We start from the raw sequence: 15,215 nt of genomic DNA, 5'->3' as shown, positions 1-15,215 counted from the left end.
TCCATTACCATGCTTAAGTCCTCTCTATCCTAAAACTTTTTCAACCAAAACCTTATCTTGGGCCATCATTCTCTCTCCTTCACCTCCAAGGCTCTGAGAGATTCCTCTGCCCATGGTGGGTGCATAGTGTTTGTTGAGGAGGAGCTTAGGTTGGTGGCTGGGCTGAATGGGCGTTGAAGCTGTGTTTGTAGCAAGCATGCTGTTTTTGAATTGCATGGCTTAACAATACTCTCAGAAATTTTCACTCTCAATGGTTTTCACTAGTGCCCTAAGGAAGACTGGGGTTTTTTGCCTTTCTGTCCTTAGGCTGCTGCTCCCCTCCCCAGGCCCACACTCAGTGGGAGGCCTTCTCAGGACTCTGGCCAATCTTTTTTAAATTAGCAACAGGGGAGGTCCATGTAGAAGAGCCCTCAAGGGGTATGAATTCACCGCCCAACTGATGCCCTATGGGGTTCTGTATTCTCTTGCCTGCCCACATTCAACACTTAGCAATTTGCTAAACATTTTTAACTCAGTTCTTCTTACTAGTGTCCAGCATCATCTGTCCCAGGTAAGCAAGCCCAACCTTGGAGCTGCCTTTCCTTCCTTAGATTTCAGGCTAATTGGTTATACTGAGATATCAGCTCTCTGATGGGTTGAAGAAAATCATGAATTAGCAGAATGTGTGGTATTTTTTGTTCTTGTTGTCATCAGAGTGAGCTCTTTGTTCTTTGTTTCCTTCTACCAGAAAAAAAGTTAGATACTATTAGAGTATCTATTTGAACTAGGTCTTGAAGGACTATGAAGATGTGAACCCGGAGTGGAGGGAGACAGAGAACAATGAGTAGAGACTAGTCTTGCTGATGTGGAGGGTTCAGGAAGGAGAGTAATTAGGTTTTGACTGTAATGGGCCTTATATGGTAGGTCGCTGGAGAATCTGAATATGATCCTGCAGGGCAAACAATGGGGAGCCACGTAAGGTTAGAAGAGAAGGGGATAACTAAGGTTGTAAACAAATTATTTAATTATTCATTCACTCAAAGAAAGCACCTGTTGCTTACTACATGTTAGGAATACTGCTACACGAGAGAAATACAGTGATGGCTATGACACAGTTCTAACCTGCTGAGAGCTCACAACATGGCCAGGAAAGAGACACAGAAACTATTCACAATGTGACAAGTGTTCAAAGCAGAGTTATGTGCAGAGTGATGACAAGCACAGGTGGGAAGGTTGAAATCTGGAGTGTGGCAGAGCAAAGGGCCAGGGAGAGCTTCATTAAAGAGGGGTCATTGAGTTAGACCCCAAAGAAGAAAAACAAGGGCTCACCAGGCAGAGAAGGACATAATACGTAATCACAGAAAAACCTTCAGGAAATACACGACTTATTGGGAGGATCATATTTCTGTGAAAGTAAATAATGCTGAGGTTATATCATTCAAATATAGAAAAAGGATCAAATCCTTAAAAGCACTATATCAAAAATGAATGTTACTGTATAGCCGTATTTTAGGACTGATTACAGTCAACACTTACCTTTTCAGCTAGGATTTCGGAAGACTGAAGTAATGATAATAAAAATATTAAAATGAACATAAAATTAATACTGAACAGAGTATAAAGCTCGTTAAATAATCTGATGGTATTTTAAACTATGAAAATAAACAGATTTGACCTTCAAGGTAGAAAAGACATTAATAAAAACTAACCAAAGTATCAATCATGAAGACTTTATTTAGCCAGATGCAATTTCAACATATTTCTCTGGCAGAGGTATATACAACAGTCACACAAAAAGCATGGTGGGAAGGAGGGGATAAGAAAATCACTTTAGAAAATGTCCTTTCTGGTCGGGTGTGGTGGTTCACACCTGTAACCCCAGCACTTTGGGAGGCCAAGGCAGGCAGATCACCTGAGGTCAGGAGTTCGAGACCAGCCTGGCCAACATGGCGAAACCCCATCTCTACTAAAAACACAAAAATTAGCTGGTCATGGTGGTATGCGCCTGTAATCCCAGCTACTCAGGAGGTTGAGACAGGAGAATAGCTTGAACCCAGGAGGCGGAGGTTGCAGTGAGCCGAGATCACCCCACTGCCCTCCAGCCTGGGCAACAGAGCAAGGCTCCATCACACACACACACACACACACAAACGTATTTTCTGGCTAGGCATGGTGGCTCACGCCTGTAATCCCAGCACTTTGGGAAGCTGAGGCGGGAGGATTGCTTGTGGCCAGGAGTTTGAGACCAGTCTGGGCAACATGGCCAGATCTCACCTCTACAATAAACAAAAACAAAAAAATCAGTCAGGCATGGTAGCATGTGCCTGTAGTCCCAGGTACTCAGAAGGCTGAGGCGAGTGGGTCCCTTGAGCCCAGGAATTTGAGGCTGCAGTGAGTTATAAGAGTACCGCCACTGCACTCCAGCCTGGGTGACAGAGTGAGACCCTGTCTCGAAGAATAAGAAGAGAAAATGTCTAATTTCTTTTCTTCTAGGAATGAAACAATCCTCACCTTTTAAAGTATCATGTATGCTTATTGGCTTCAACCTAATGACTGGATTAATTCCAATCACACAGGAGAATACTGTCTTCATTTTACATCCTCACCTTGCCTGTTAGCTTGGTGCACTATCAACATTTTTTTGTAAGAATATTACCTATGATCATATGCAGGTGAAATTCTGAAAGAGTCAACATTAATGATTATATTTTAAAATATAATACTGTTACAGAAAATGAAATGTGCCTGCTATCTAAAACAAAATAAAATATAACAAAACCAAACAAATCCTAAAGCCAAGTTACAAATCAACTTCACGAATTCTACTTAAAATCAATGGGTTTTTGCTAAAAAATAAGGTAAACCTGTGCGAATTACTACTTATAAAACAGTAACAAAAGATAAAAGATTGATTTTATAAACAAGTTTTTGTAATTTACCAAGCTATAAATCTAACTTATAAAATTCTTTATTTTAATTCACCAACACATTGATAAAGATGGCTGGATTACTGAGGTCTCACATAATTCAGCGCATAATTTAGAAAGAAAGCTTTAAAAATTATGATTCGGGCTGGGCACGGTAGCTCAGGCCTTTAATCCCAGCACTATGGGAGGCCAAGGCGGGCAGATCACGAGGTCAGGAGATCGAGACTACCCTGGCTAACATGGTGAAACCCCGTCTCTACTAAAAATACAAAAAATTAGCCAGGCATGGTGGCGGGCACCTGTAGTACCAGCTACTCGGGAGGCTGAGGCAGGAGAATGGCCTGAACCCGGGAGGCAGAGCTTGCAGTGAGCTGAGATCGTGCCACTGCACTCCAGCCTGGGTGACAAAGTGAGACTCCATCTCACAAAAAATAAAATAAATAAATAAATAAAAATAAAAATTATGATTCAATGCAGCAATTGGATTCCTGGGCGTTCCCCCAGAGAAAAGTATACTTATGCTAAACTGTACATACATATACATAGTAACTCTATTTGTAGTAGCTATAAGTTAGAAACAGCAGGTGAATGGTTAAGGAAACTATGGTACATCTATATTATGGAATATTACTTGGCTATAAAACAGAACAGACTACCCATACATGCAGGAACCTAGAATAATCTCCAAAGAATTATGCAGAATGGGAAAAAATAGCCAAAGTTACATACTTTATCAACGTATTTATATAATTTTTTTTTTTTTTTGGAGCTAGAGTTTCACTCTATTGGCCAGGCTGGAGTGCAGTGGTACTACCATAACTCATTGCAGCCTCAACCTCCTGGGTTCAAGCAATCCTTCTGCCTCAGCTTCCTAATTATCTGAGACTACAGGCACCTGCCACCACATGCAGCTAATTTTTAAAATTTTTCTTAGAGACAGGGTCTGCCTATGTTGCCCAGGCTGGTCTTGAACTCTTGGCCTCAAGCAATCTTCATATCTTAGCCTTTCACAGTGCTCAGATAATAGGAGTGAGCCATCGTGCCCACAGTTTTTTCTTTTGGAGACAGGGTCTCACTCTTTCATCCAGGACAGAGAGCAGTGGTGAGATCATGGCTCACTGCAGTCTTGCCCTCCCAGGCTCAAGCCATCCTCCCACCTCAGCCTCCTCAGTAGCTGTAACTACAGGTGTACGCCACTAGCATTCTTAAAATGACAAAACTATAGATGTGATGAACAATGAATGGTTGCCAGAGACTTAGGAGGGGATGAGGGTAGGGGAGATGAGCTTTGTGGTGATGGAAATGTTATGTATCTTGATATTATCAATGTTAATATCCTGGTTGTGACACTGTATTACAGTTTTGCAAGATGTTACCATTGGGGAAAAACGATATAAAGGGTACACAGGATCTTTCTTTCTGTAAATTTTATTACAGTAATTATATGAGGTTGGGAAAGGGACAACCAAAATGTATAAGAATATTTCTATCTACTATATTAAGACCAAACAAAGGTTTACTTACTATACCAACTAGGTCAAAACAAGCTACAAAATTTCATTTCGTTACTCTTAACATTTATGTAATTTTATAGTACCAATAATACCCTTAGCATTTTTGTAACATTTCCCCTTTGAAAAACTTCATGTGCTTTAAATTATATCTACTTCTGTCTTCTTCAGCTGACTATACAAAGATATTACTGATTCACAAAAGGTATGGATACAGAAAGTTTGCTCAACACCACACTTTCAAAGCTTAGTTTAGTCTTGGTGCTTGATGGGTGCCTAGTAATAGTACGATAAAGAGCATTATGAAAACTCATCTCACTGTGGTTATAATCCAGGCAATTAAGGTTAAAATGAACATGAACCAATCTGTTTATAATCTTCTAATTAATTTCTTTTCTTTCGTTTTCTTTTTTTTTGAAATGGAGTTTCGCTCTGTCACCTAGGCTGGAGTGCAGTGATGTAATCTCTGCACACTGCAACCTCTGCCTCATGGGTTCATGTGATTCTCCCACCTCAGCCTCCCAAGTAGCTGGGACCACAGGCGCCTGCCAAAGTTTTTTTTTTCTTTTTTGTATTTTTAGTAGAGACAGGGTTTCAGCATGTTGTCCAGGCCGGTCTTGAACTCCTAATCTCAAGTGATCCACCTGCCTCAGCCTCCCAAAGTGCTGGGATTACATCTTGAGCCACTGCACCTGGCCATTAATTTCTTTACTAAGGAATGTGGTATAATGAATTATTTATCTAGCAAGTTTTATTACAGAAGCATTTTTTTTAAGTCTAAATAGTTTTTTCCTTTGAAACATGCAGGATAAATGGTATCAGGGTCTCAGACCAATTTACAAAAGGACAGAGGATAAGTATTAGGCACAGACAGACAAGATTATCCAAGAGTAGTAGATGAAGGTGTTCAAAAGTAGAAGTCAAACTCATTTATTCACTTAAGGTATGTAGAACCGCTGGAGGTTGAGATTAAGTCACGTAGAAAGATAAAGTCCCTGCTATTGAGTAGCTTAGAGCAGGACTATGTTCCCATGGAACTGATACACTCTAGTTACACTATAGGATGGGAGATTTACGGATTAATGTTGCTTCTATGAAAAATTATATTCACAGTTCTAAACCATATTTTGGAAGATTGACACTTGCCAATATACTATCCAAAGATTTCAGACTGACACTTATTTTTCATCTATTAACAGTCTGAATTAGACCTTTAACATCTGAGTTGTTTATCACAAGTCTCAGACTAATAGCATTAATAGTTCTTGTGAAGTCCAGTTCGATTTTCTGATTCCTTATTCAGTGCCTTTTTTAAACAGACTTACTGCTTATGTAGTCATCGACAAACTGACAGTAAGTGAAAAATTCCCATCAGTGCATCATTCTGAGATTCAAGGCAAGAGTCAGTGAGACCATTTATTCTAGCATATGTCACAAGAGATTTTAAAACATTCTGTTTATTCATAACAATGGGAGGGAATGTTTTCAACAGTAAGATTGGGCTTATAAAGACACACAAACATAGAGAATACAAGAAAAGCAAAAAACACAATAAACCAAAATACTGCTGTATGAAAAATAAAAATAAGAACTTAATAAAATGGCAGATCTTAAGGCATAAATTATGGTTTCTTGTAAATAATGTATTGTCATTATGATTAATTATTTCACACAGGCTATATGGTAAAGTGTTTCAAGAGATACAGCCAAAATAAATCAAGTTCATGATTAAAATTTGTTTTGAAATCACTACTTATCTTTGGTGCAGACTTATCCCAAAGAAAGCTAATGAGAGTGGTTAATGCCTATCTCCAGAATCGGGTAATTTATCATGTAATACAAAACGAAGCAAGTAGAAGTATAAGCTAAAACCTGGTTATTTTATAGCTCATCCTTAATACTTATGAAACAATTTTACATGTTTATTTATATACCAACATTTCTAGGACAACCTTCTCTACCACCTTAGGTGTCTTATCTTTCCCAACCAGATTGAAAAATGTATCATGGATTCCTTAAAGACTGAGACTCCCATTACTGAATCTAACACAGACAGTAAGTATCCCTGGAGGAAGTCATCTTTTTGGCCATAAGGCCTATCAGAGTCTGATATGGAGCAGGGGACTAAAAAATGTTGGTTAAAATAAACTAAAATGAATCATTTCAAATAAGTAGTATGGTTTTAAATAAGTATGCAAAATGAAACACAATACCTTACACACAGTAGGACTCCAACAAATATCTAAAGTAATAATTGTCTACAGTCCCCTCACTTGCACCCCTAGTGGTATACAGGAATAAAGTTACCTTTAATTCATCAAACAGTCCCTGTTTCCCACTCAACCCAGGGTATAGGTGTCAGAACACATGATCCATTTTACTGCAAAGTGGTAAATAATGGTTTGTTTTACATGAGTGTTTACAATTCTCATGAAGATCTGGGAACAACAGACAGTTCTTCAAGGGTTTACTTTGATCATGACATTGACAATTCATTTAATACTGCATACAATAGTAGTATAATTAATGCTTCCCTTTGCAAATAATGTCCTTATTGCATTAGCAAAGGGGAAGAGCTAACCTCAATACTTTTAAAAAATTGTTTTATAGATTTATACATACTAGAGTTCTATAGGGACTTTTTTCCCTCCACAAAGGAAGAGAACAGGGTCTAGAAGAAACTTTCATCACTGAATTTTTAAATTACTTTTTATAGAAGAGCACAAATCCAAGTAAAAAATTATCCTCATGAAATGTGCCACAATTTCTGAACACTGGTAGATTGTCTATATGTAATAATTAGAGTTGAATGAAAAGTACCTATATTCTATGAGATATGGATTAGTGAGTTCCCTATGAACCTAAAGTATTCATACAAAATGTTTTCAGAGGAGCGACTCTGTCAGTTGTTTAACTTCTCTGAGGACAAATCAAACCATCTGAGCAAGTAAGAAGTGGGTCATTCTCACTGTAACAAGACTAGTCCCTTCTAATCACCAACCTAAATCCCCTTTCTTGTTTCTATCCAACTTCTAGAAATGTAGTCTCAATCAGAGGTGAAGTCTCCAGTGTGCACAGGGGACTGGTTGTAGACAAATGAGTCCCAGAAGGCAGGGCTGTGACAAACTGCAGATGTGCAGCTCCACAAAGGCTCACTGCTCAGCTCCTGCCCCTAGGAGCCCCAAGGATCCTCACTCCTGGAGCACTTCACACCACCATCGCACAAGACACGGAGCCACTGACTCAGCCACAAAGGGGTCACAGGTTTGTCTGGCTGCGACACTTATATTTTCAGAAGCTGAGAATTTCAAGTATACAACTTCAATTTTCTCTCCTTATCCCAAAGGGTAAATTGTCATAAATCCTTGGGAAGACAGTACATTCTTGCTGAGGAAAAAATGTAACGGCTTGATGTTCTAAGAGTTGCGAAATGTAAGTACTAGAAGGACTCTAGAGAGCATCTGGACCAGCTCCCTCATTTTATAGACAAGAAAACTAAAGCCCACGAGAGTTAAATGACTTGCTCATGGGACACACACCTGCACAGTGGCAAAGCCAGGACTAGAACTAGAGCCTCTTGATATCTGTTTAACCACTGTCTGTTGATTTACATCATGTATCTTCCAAACCTCCTTCCTCTTTTCTAGCCTTTCTTGATTTGGGAGTCTCCTGCTGATTTCAAATATCCATTTATTTATTTTTTCAACTGTGATCACTTTCAGACAGAAAAGCCAGCTTAAAGAGTTAACTTACAAGCTGCATTTGGGCAAATGGCGTTAAATGATCAACAGTTTCTAATGTTTTATTCATGTACTGACTAGCAAAGACATTTTATAAAATGACTACTACCTGGGATTACAAATGCAATAATTGTATACATTCTCCTATACTTGTTGGCTAGTAGTGGTTAATGCCTCTCCAAGTATTACCTACCACAAGAAGCTACAACTTCCTTACTTAAAAAGGCCCTTAATTACTGTGCTGGATTCTCTTTCTTACAGACAATGTCCTGCAAACTATCAAGCTCATAATGGTTCTCTTCAGCAGTTTATTTCTTCCCTGAAATATCCTGTTGAAATCCATAATCATTTTGACAAAACCCACACAGAAAGCAAGCCAATAATTTCCCTGGCATTTGGTAAATGCGGCAGAAACCATCATAAAGCACCACAATGTAAAAATAATGATTTAAATGTATTAAGTGCTGGCTCTGAGCCAGCTCCTGTTGTAAGCACTTCACATGTATTAATTCATTTAATCTCCACAACCACCATATGAAGTGGGTACTTTTATCACTCCATCCTACAGATGAGCAAAACGAGGACCATAGAGTTTATACAATCTGCCAGGTTACACAGCTAGCAAGTTGCAGTGCCAGAACTGGACCCTGACAGTAAGGTTGCTAACCATGACACCTCACTACCTTAATGACACTTCATGAGCCTCACTGAATGTAAAGGTGAAATCTCAAGCACTTTCCCTGGCCAAAACTACCATATGTAATCTTGGACTAGGGTAGAGGTAGCAAGACTTTGAAAACATGTGCTTCATCCCTTACCCTCATTTCCCAAAATGATATCGTTTTAAAACAAAACAAAACAATTAAAAATGAATGTGAAGAAGGTTCGAAGTCTCAAAAGAGAAATGCAACTTCCTTGCTGTCATGATTTGAGGTACAAGAGGGAACAGTATATTCAAGCTTGGAAAAGTTTTTTTTCCTTTCTTTCTTAAGAAAAATTTTTTAAAACCACTGTGAACTTCAGGAATCTTGAGCTAAAATGTAACTTAGATCAATATAATCCAAACTGTATTTTTAAAAGGAGGAAACTATCATCCAAATGTTAAATGGTTTGTCAAGGTAATAAGGTTTAATGGCAGATCTCCTAATTTCTGATTTGGGATACTTTTTACCTCCCTCATGCTTGCAATTAAAACACAGCTTGCAATGGGACAAAACTTCACATACCACCTAGCCAGTGTTTCAAAAGTCTATTTGTAAACCGATTGTGGGTTTCTATGAAAAACTGCATTCCAAGTTTCCGGCCAGGCCCCAAAAGTCTGCATAGTACCCTGATAGCCTCATTTCAAATACACATTTTACCTAACTTTCATATACAGTATCATTTTTGTGTCAAATCCCACACCTGTTTTAAATTCAACCTGGAATACAGGACACCAATGTCTACAGGTTATGCACATGGCCTCAGACCACAAGCAGCTTCCTCTGCCTTGCCAAGTTGACAGATGTGGTGATGGCATAGTGTGTGTGTGTTGTGGCGGGGTGGTGAGGGCAGTTTAGGGGCACAGATTAAGGAAGAGCAGTACTAACACCATTGAATATTTGCAACTCACCAAATTTATATTTAGTGGAGAGGAAACTATAGAAGTCAAACATGCCTCGGATGTCAAAGAAAGGTGCTTCCCCTGGCCCCCTTTCTCCCTACCCTACATTGTGAGTTCGGGATTTTTTGAGGACTGTATCATTCTATATCTAGCTACCTGGACTGGCACCCACCCAACCACCAGGCATTATTCCATTCAGGAAAAATGCTTTGCAATCACATGACTTACAATAACTCAGACATTTCTATATTTTAATTTATATATTTAGTAGTAATAATATCTCACAATACAATCCCTAACGACATTTTTTCAGCTGCAATGAATCATTATATATGAGTCATAATAAACTATAATGTTATCAAGACTCTGAATAATAACATGATCAGTGATATAGCCAACATTTATTGGTATATTAAATAAACCTGAATTATGAAAAGGAAAAAACAACAGGTCAATGATGAAGAAAATGTCTGCAACATTCCTGAGTTTAACTGAAGATCACCATCATGTAACATCCCCAATTTAGTAATGGTAACATAGCACACTAAATTAAGATAATTCCACTGAATTATTAAAGTGACAATGTAAGAAATATTTGAATGTTGTGCAGCTTCTGAACTGAAACCAGCAAGTACGTTCTTGGCAACTCAGGGCCTGATTACCCTACCCTGAAATAACCCTGTTATTTCTTATCACTGAGCATCGAACTGACCTGCTGACTGCTATCATCACTTCCACTGATGTAAGAAAGAAAGCTTACATCCATGTATCTTAAAAGTTTTCCTTCTTTTCTCTATTTGCAGTTGTCTGTAGTACTGTCTGGCTGTGAAACAGTTATTTAATTTTCCAAACATACCTAGTCCACTGGTGTTATGTTTCAGATTCTTCTTCCCCTTTAGTGCAGGATGGGCACTACAGAATCATTTCACACATTGAAGGAGTACTTATCTCCCTATACACTTGAAGGCGTGAAGGCAAACTTCCCAAACTGACGTGCAATTCCATAGGCATTTATGCCCTAAAATAACCCTATAATAACCTCTATTTTACCTTCCATTTAAGAATGAAGATATGATGTTCATTTTAGAATTAAGCAAGGTAGGGAATTACTGCTCAATTGAAATAGAAAAAAAACACATTCGATTACAGAGCATTCTTGAAATACCTTAATACTTCAAAAGAGTCAGGTAAGAGGCTAGACTTACCTGATGGTTGGCATCATCCAGGGTATATTATTTAAATTGATCCCTGAGTAACAGCATGGAAATTACTCAGGTCAAAAATTGGCAATAATTGCATCTTTAAAAATTAAAGTGAGTTTCAAATTTTTACATTAAATTTACTTTGCCTATTTACAAGAAAAGGAAGAAAACTGCGATTCTGATTTAAACCTAATCCAAATACTCAAGGTCACACAAGTGCTAAAGTTTTTATTAAACTGAATTTGGTAGTAGTTTCTTTAAATTCATATTATGTCAGAACTAGTCACAAAATTAGATTTGATTTATTCAGCTTATAAATGCGTTATTGTTGCAATAAAGTATGTAATTTTACTTTCTGGTTGAATACTAGCTGCCCCTAGTTTCTTCTTCCCTTGTTTTCCATCAATACTCTCTGCTCCCTTACCTCCCTCCAAAAACAATACAGGTAAAAATTAAAATAACTGGATACTTCACTTCTCCAACTTAGACTCTTCAGTATAATATATAAGACGCCAGATGCAGCACCCTCTCCTTACGTAATAGTAGGGGGTGGGGAGGGAATGTACTTTGGTCAAAATATGATTTCGGTTATTTTCAATTGTGTAGGATCACTAGTTGAAAAACTTCCTCTCTTCAAATATCTGTAACAAATAGAAAGCATTTCTAACCGAAAGGTTACCTTTAACTGAAGCAGGCAAAACTATTTGCACAGCCAATTGTGTGTGTGTGTGTGTGTGTGATCCATACATCTGAAGAGGGTTTTCAATTTCTAATGCGGCAGGGAAACTAAATTTGCTTTTACTTCCTCATCTTGACATCAAGTCAAATAAGCACGGGTTAAGCATGGGTTAAACTCTGCTGTAATATGATATTGTTACATAATAAAAGTTTCCTGTTAGCATTTACAAACACCTCCCAATATCCTCCATAGTGTTACTGGACACAAATTAAACCTCTAAATTAGAAGATTCACTGATTATGCACACAGCTAAAAAACAACGTAGCAACCAAAAGATAAATCTTTCTGAGTGCAAAATATTTTTTTTCTATTTTTTTTCCTTTCTGTTGAGTCCTTAACTAAAGGTTCCTATTTGATAGTTTTCGATGTCCTTGATCTACACAAAGTAGGTGTTGGAAGAAAGCTGATTGGTCAGACAACTGACTTATTATTTTACTGAATCTGACATAAAATAACCAGGTGCATAGAGGTTTGTCATAAATGCAACCTTCCAAGCAAATTGTGTCAAATAAAAACACACATACGATGCTTTTCAACATCCGGAAACACTTATTTCAGACATTAGTTGTTCTCGTTTTCATGTTGCTATTTTCCATAACTGTTTTACAGGCACCAAAACGAAGATACTCTCACAGCAATATACTGCATTCAAGAAGTCAAGCATTCTTCTAGTTTCTCTTTTAAAATAAAAAGAATCTAAGCTCAATTCTCGCGAACCATTTTCTGTCAAAATTTTGCTCTCCCGTATTAAGGAAAACAAAATTTGACCAAAAATGCATACTGACCATCATTGATTTTACACGTAAATAATTACCGTTCTTTAAAAGTTGTAGGGCAGCATTTTTTTTTTTTCAGTCAAACTCAGTAACAAAGAACTGAGACCTCCACTAATAAATAACATCTTGAAATATACATGATTGTGGTGTCCCCGTGTCAGTTCAATGGTAACTGACACGCCCCGAATTTAACTGTACCAGACAGTTCTATCTGTCCCATCGCTGACCAAACAGTGCTTCTCTGTTTCTATTCATTATGTATTATACGAGGTCTAAACACCGCCCAGTATGACGAGGGAAAAAATTACACTTCTTAGGATACCAAAGTGATGCATTCAAGATCTCTCTTGCAGTACATGCCCGTCCATAAGCACTAACAGGCATTTTTTTTGATAGAGCTAAAATATGTTGGCCCCAAGCTCATTACTCTAAGAACCTTCAGGTCCCCTGTTCCTGCTGGTTTTCAGAAAACCCTGGTAAAAACCAGGCACTATCCAAACCTTGCACACCAAACTTGCAAACAGCCTTGTGCAATGATCAATAACCTTGGCTACAGAGTCATTGGCCCCAAATTCACGGTTCTGAAGACCAATGAAGCAAAAACCCAGACGAAATGCTAGCTGGAGCCCCAAAGAATTACCGCGCTTCCCCTCTGCCGCATGGAGGGAAGCAATGGGAGAAGAGGAGAGGAATGAGGCTCACCAGCTCCGAAGATGCTCCGGTGACCTCTGGCTGCGCGGCGAGAGCTGGGGAGGGAAGGCGCTAGTGCAGCCGCGGCGGGCTGTGTGGACTCTGCCCCTGGTGCATTCCTCGCATTCCTGCACAATCTGTCGCCAGCCCAGGAGCCGGCAGCGCGCGTCCCCCGCTGTACACACACACCTGACTACCGCTGCGCCCCGAGCGGCCACGGCCGCCGCGGCGCCTCCACTGCCCGCGCTCGCGGTGTGTCGCACTCAGCCAACACGCAGCCAAATCCCGGCCCCGCCGCTCGCTCTCCGGGTGGCGGTCCAGGGGAGAGGGCCGGCAGCCTCAGCAGCCGGTGGGGGGGATACCAGATCCGCCAGGGAGGTGCCGCAGCTCCGCTTCAACTCCTGGCAGGGAGAGGAGGAAGCGGCGGCGCAGGAGGGCAGCGGCGAGGCTCCGGGCTGGGAAGCCGGGAGGGGTGGAGCGTGAGGATCCGCGGCCAGTAGAGAGGGGCGCACTGGGCAGAGGGGGTGGGCAGGACCGGCAAGGAGTGCAGGACTTCGGGGACAAACGCAAGACCGCGCGGGCAGCAGGGGCGTGGGAAGACGGGGAGGGGGCCAAGGTGCAGGATCTGGGGCTGCAACGACAGCCAGCCAGCCCCGAGGGCTGAGGAGGGCGGGCGTCCTGTGGTGTCGGGGGCGCAGGGGCCGCGGGGCGGCAGGCAGCGGGGAAGCCGCCGCGAGGGCGTCCAGCAAGGCTCAGCGCGGCGCTCAAGTTCGGGGCTGGGGGCTCCTGATCCACACAGCCCAGCGTAGGCAGAGGTCGTGCGCGGCGCGTACGGGAGACCAGGGAGACGAATCGCCGGGAAAAGCAAATGGAGGGTGAAACTTGTGCGCCTGCCGGGGGGAGGGGAGCAGCAGGCGAGTGCGGGCAGGAACACGAGGCGGGGCAGGAAAGCCGCGGCGGCCGCCAGGCGCTGGGGACGGGGCAGCGGGAGGGAGGCCCCCAGCCCCCGGTGCGCAGGTCCCGGCCCCGGCGCGTGTTCGGGGCGAGGGCCGAGGGTCTCGTGGGCAGGAGTCTCCGCGCCCTCCCGCGAGCCCACACACTTACTTTGCAGCTTAGGCTGCGGCCGTCGTCGCTCCAGGGATCAGGGACATCGGCGCCGAGGGGTCGCCGCTGCGGCACCCGCAAAAATTAAAAAAGTGCCGCGGCCGCGCGGCTGCCCGCCCCTCCCTCCCCCACCCGCCCCCTCCCCCGGAGCGGCTCTCCCACCACCCCCGGCGGCGGCGGTGGCCAACTTGCCCCTCTACCCCTTGCCCATGGTGCCGCCTCCGCGGCCGGCGTCGACGCGGACTCAGCCCCGGAGCCCCCTCTACTGCCCAGAGGCCGCCGCCGCCGCCCGCCTGGCCGCCAGCCCTCCCGCCCGGCCAGCCCCGGGCTCCCGGGAACGTCAGCACGCCGCCGTCCCCGGGCCAGCTCCCGCCACCCCATTGGCGGGAAGGAGAGGGCTGGCCCTCCCCATTGGCCCGGCCCTCATATTGAACGGGCCAATGGGAGCTGCGGTTTCAGGTCGCCATAGAGACCGATGCTGTTCAGCGCAAGAGGGCCTGGAGAAGGTGGGTGTGAGGCTGAAGGTGTCTCAGGTCTCGGGCGCGGGAGGGGGTGGCGGAGAGGACAGGGAGATTCCCCAGCGCTGGCTCTGAAATCTGGGGCAGGTTTTCCTTTGCCTTACTGCCAACCCCAACTGTGCCTGGTAGGGTTTGTCCCTGGTATCAAAGGTAGGAACAGCTGAGCCCTTAGACGTACCCCTGACGGTGAGAGCCCAGGAATGGGCGTTTCACTTTTCCTGCGTGTGGGGAGTCCCTGAGGCTATGCCCTTTGACCTTTGACATGTGTGCAGCTTCTGCTTCTCCAGGTGAGTCTGCACCCCATCCCTTCCATCGCTGCTTCCTCCTGACGTCACTGAGCCACCTAAATCCTACTTATGCTGTTCTCCCCAGCCACTCCCCCTTCCCTGAGGTGGATCTTGCCTCAACGTTTTGGGTCTTCAAACT

General features: G+C 42.5%; 2 protein-coding genes across 6 annotated transcripts in view; one reads left to right on the top strand and one right to left on the bottom strand.

The window, feature by feature from the left end:
• Window positions 1-14,418, bottom strand: part of LOC105493204 (plakophilin 4) — a 228,948-nt gene extending 214,530 nt beyond the window's left edge. Inside the window, exon 1 of the mRNA XM_011760720.3 lies at window positions 14,272-14,418. The gene's annotated coding sequence lies outside the window, so the exon portion shown is untranslated. The remainder of the gene's footprint in view (window positions 1-14,271) is intronic.
• Window positions 14,419-14,731: 313 nt separating this feature from the next.
• LOC105493206 (coiled-coil domain containing 148) overlaps window positions 14,732-15,215 on the top strand; it is a 285,928-nt gene continuing 285,444 nt past the window's right edge. For 3 of the 5 annotated variants that reach the window (XR_011609794.1, XM_071072801.1, XM_071072804.1), the window contains exon 1: window positions 14,732-14,777. Coding sequence is in view for 4 of the 5 variants with exons in the window: in XM_071072801.1 (XP_070928902.1) it covers window positions 14,747-14,777 (31 nt within the window). In the remaining variant the exon portion in view is untranslated. Of the gene's footprint in view, window positions 15,077-15,215 lie in introns of all 5 variants that reach the window. The other 2 variants (XM_071072803.1, XM_011760724.3) reach the window with 2 other exon arrangements.

Source organism: Macaca nemestrina, chromosome 11 (assembly GCF_043159975.1).
Source record: "Macaca nemestrina isolate mMacNem1 chromosome 11, mMacNem.hap1, whole genome shotgun sequence".
NCBI lineage: Eukaryota > Metazoa > Chordata > Mammalia > Primates > Cercopithecidae > Macaca > Macaca nemestrina.
The sequence above is the reverse complement of the archived record's forward strand: the minus strand, read 5'-3'. Positions and strand labels throughout refer to the sequence as shown.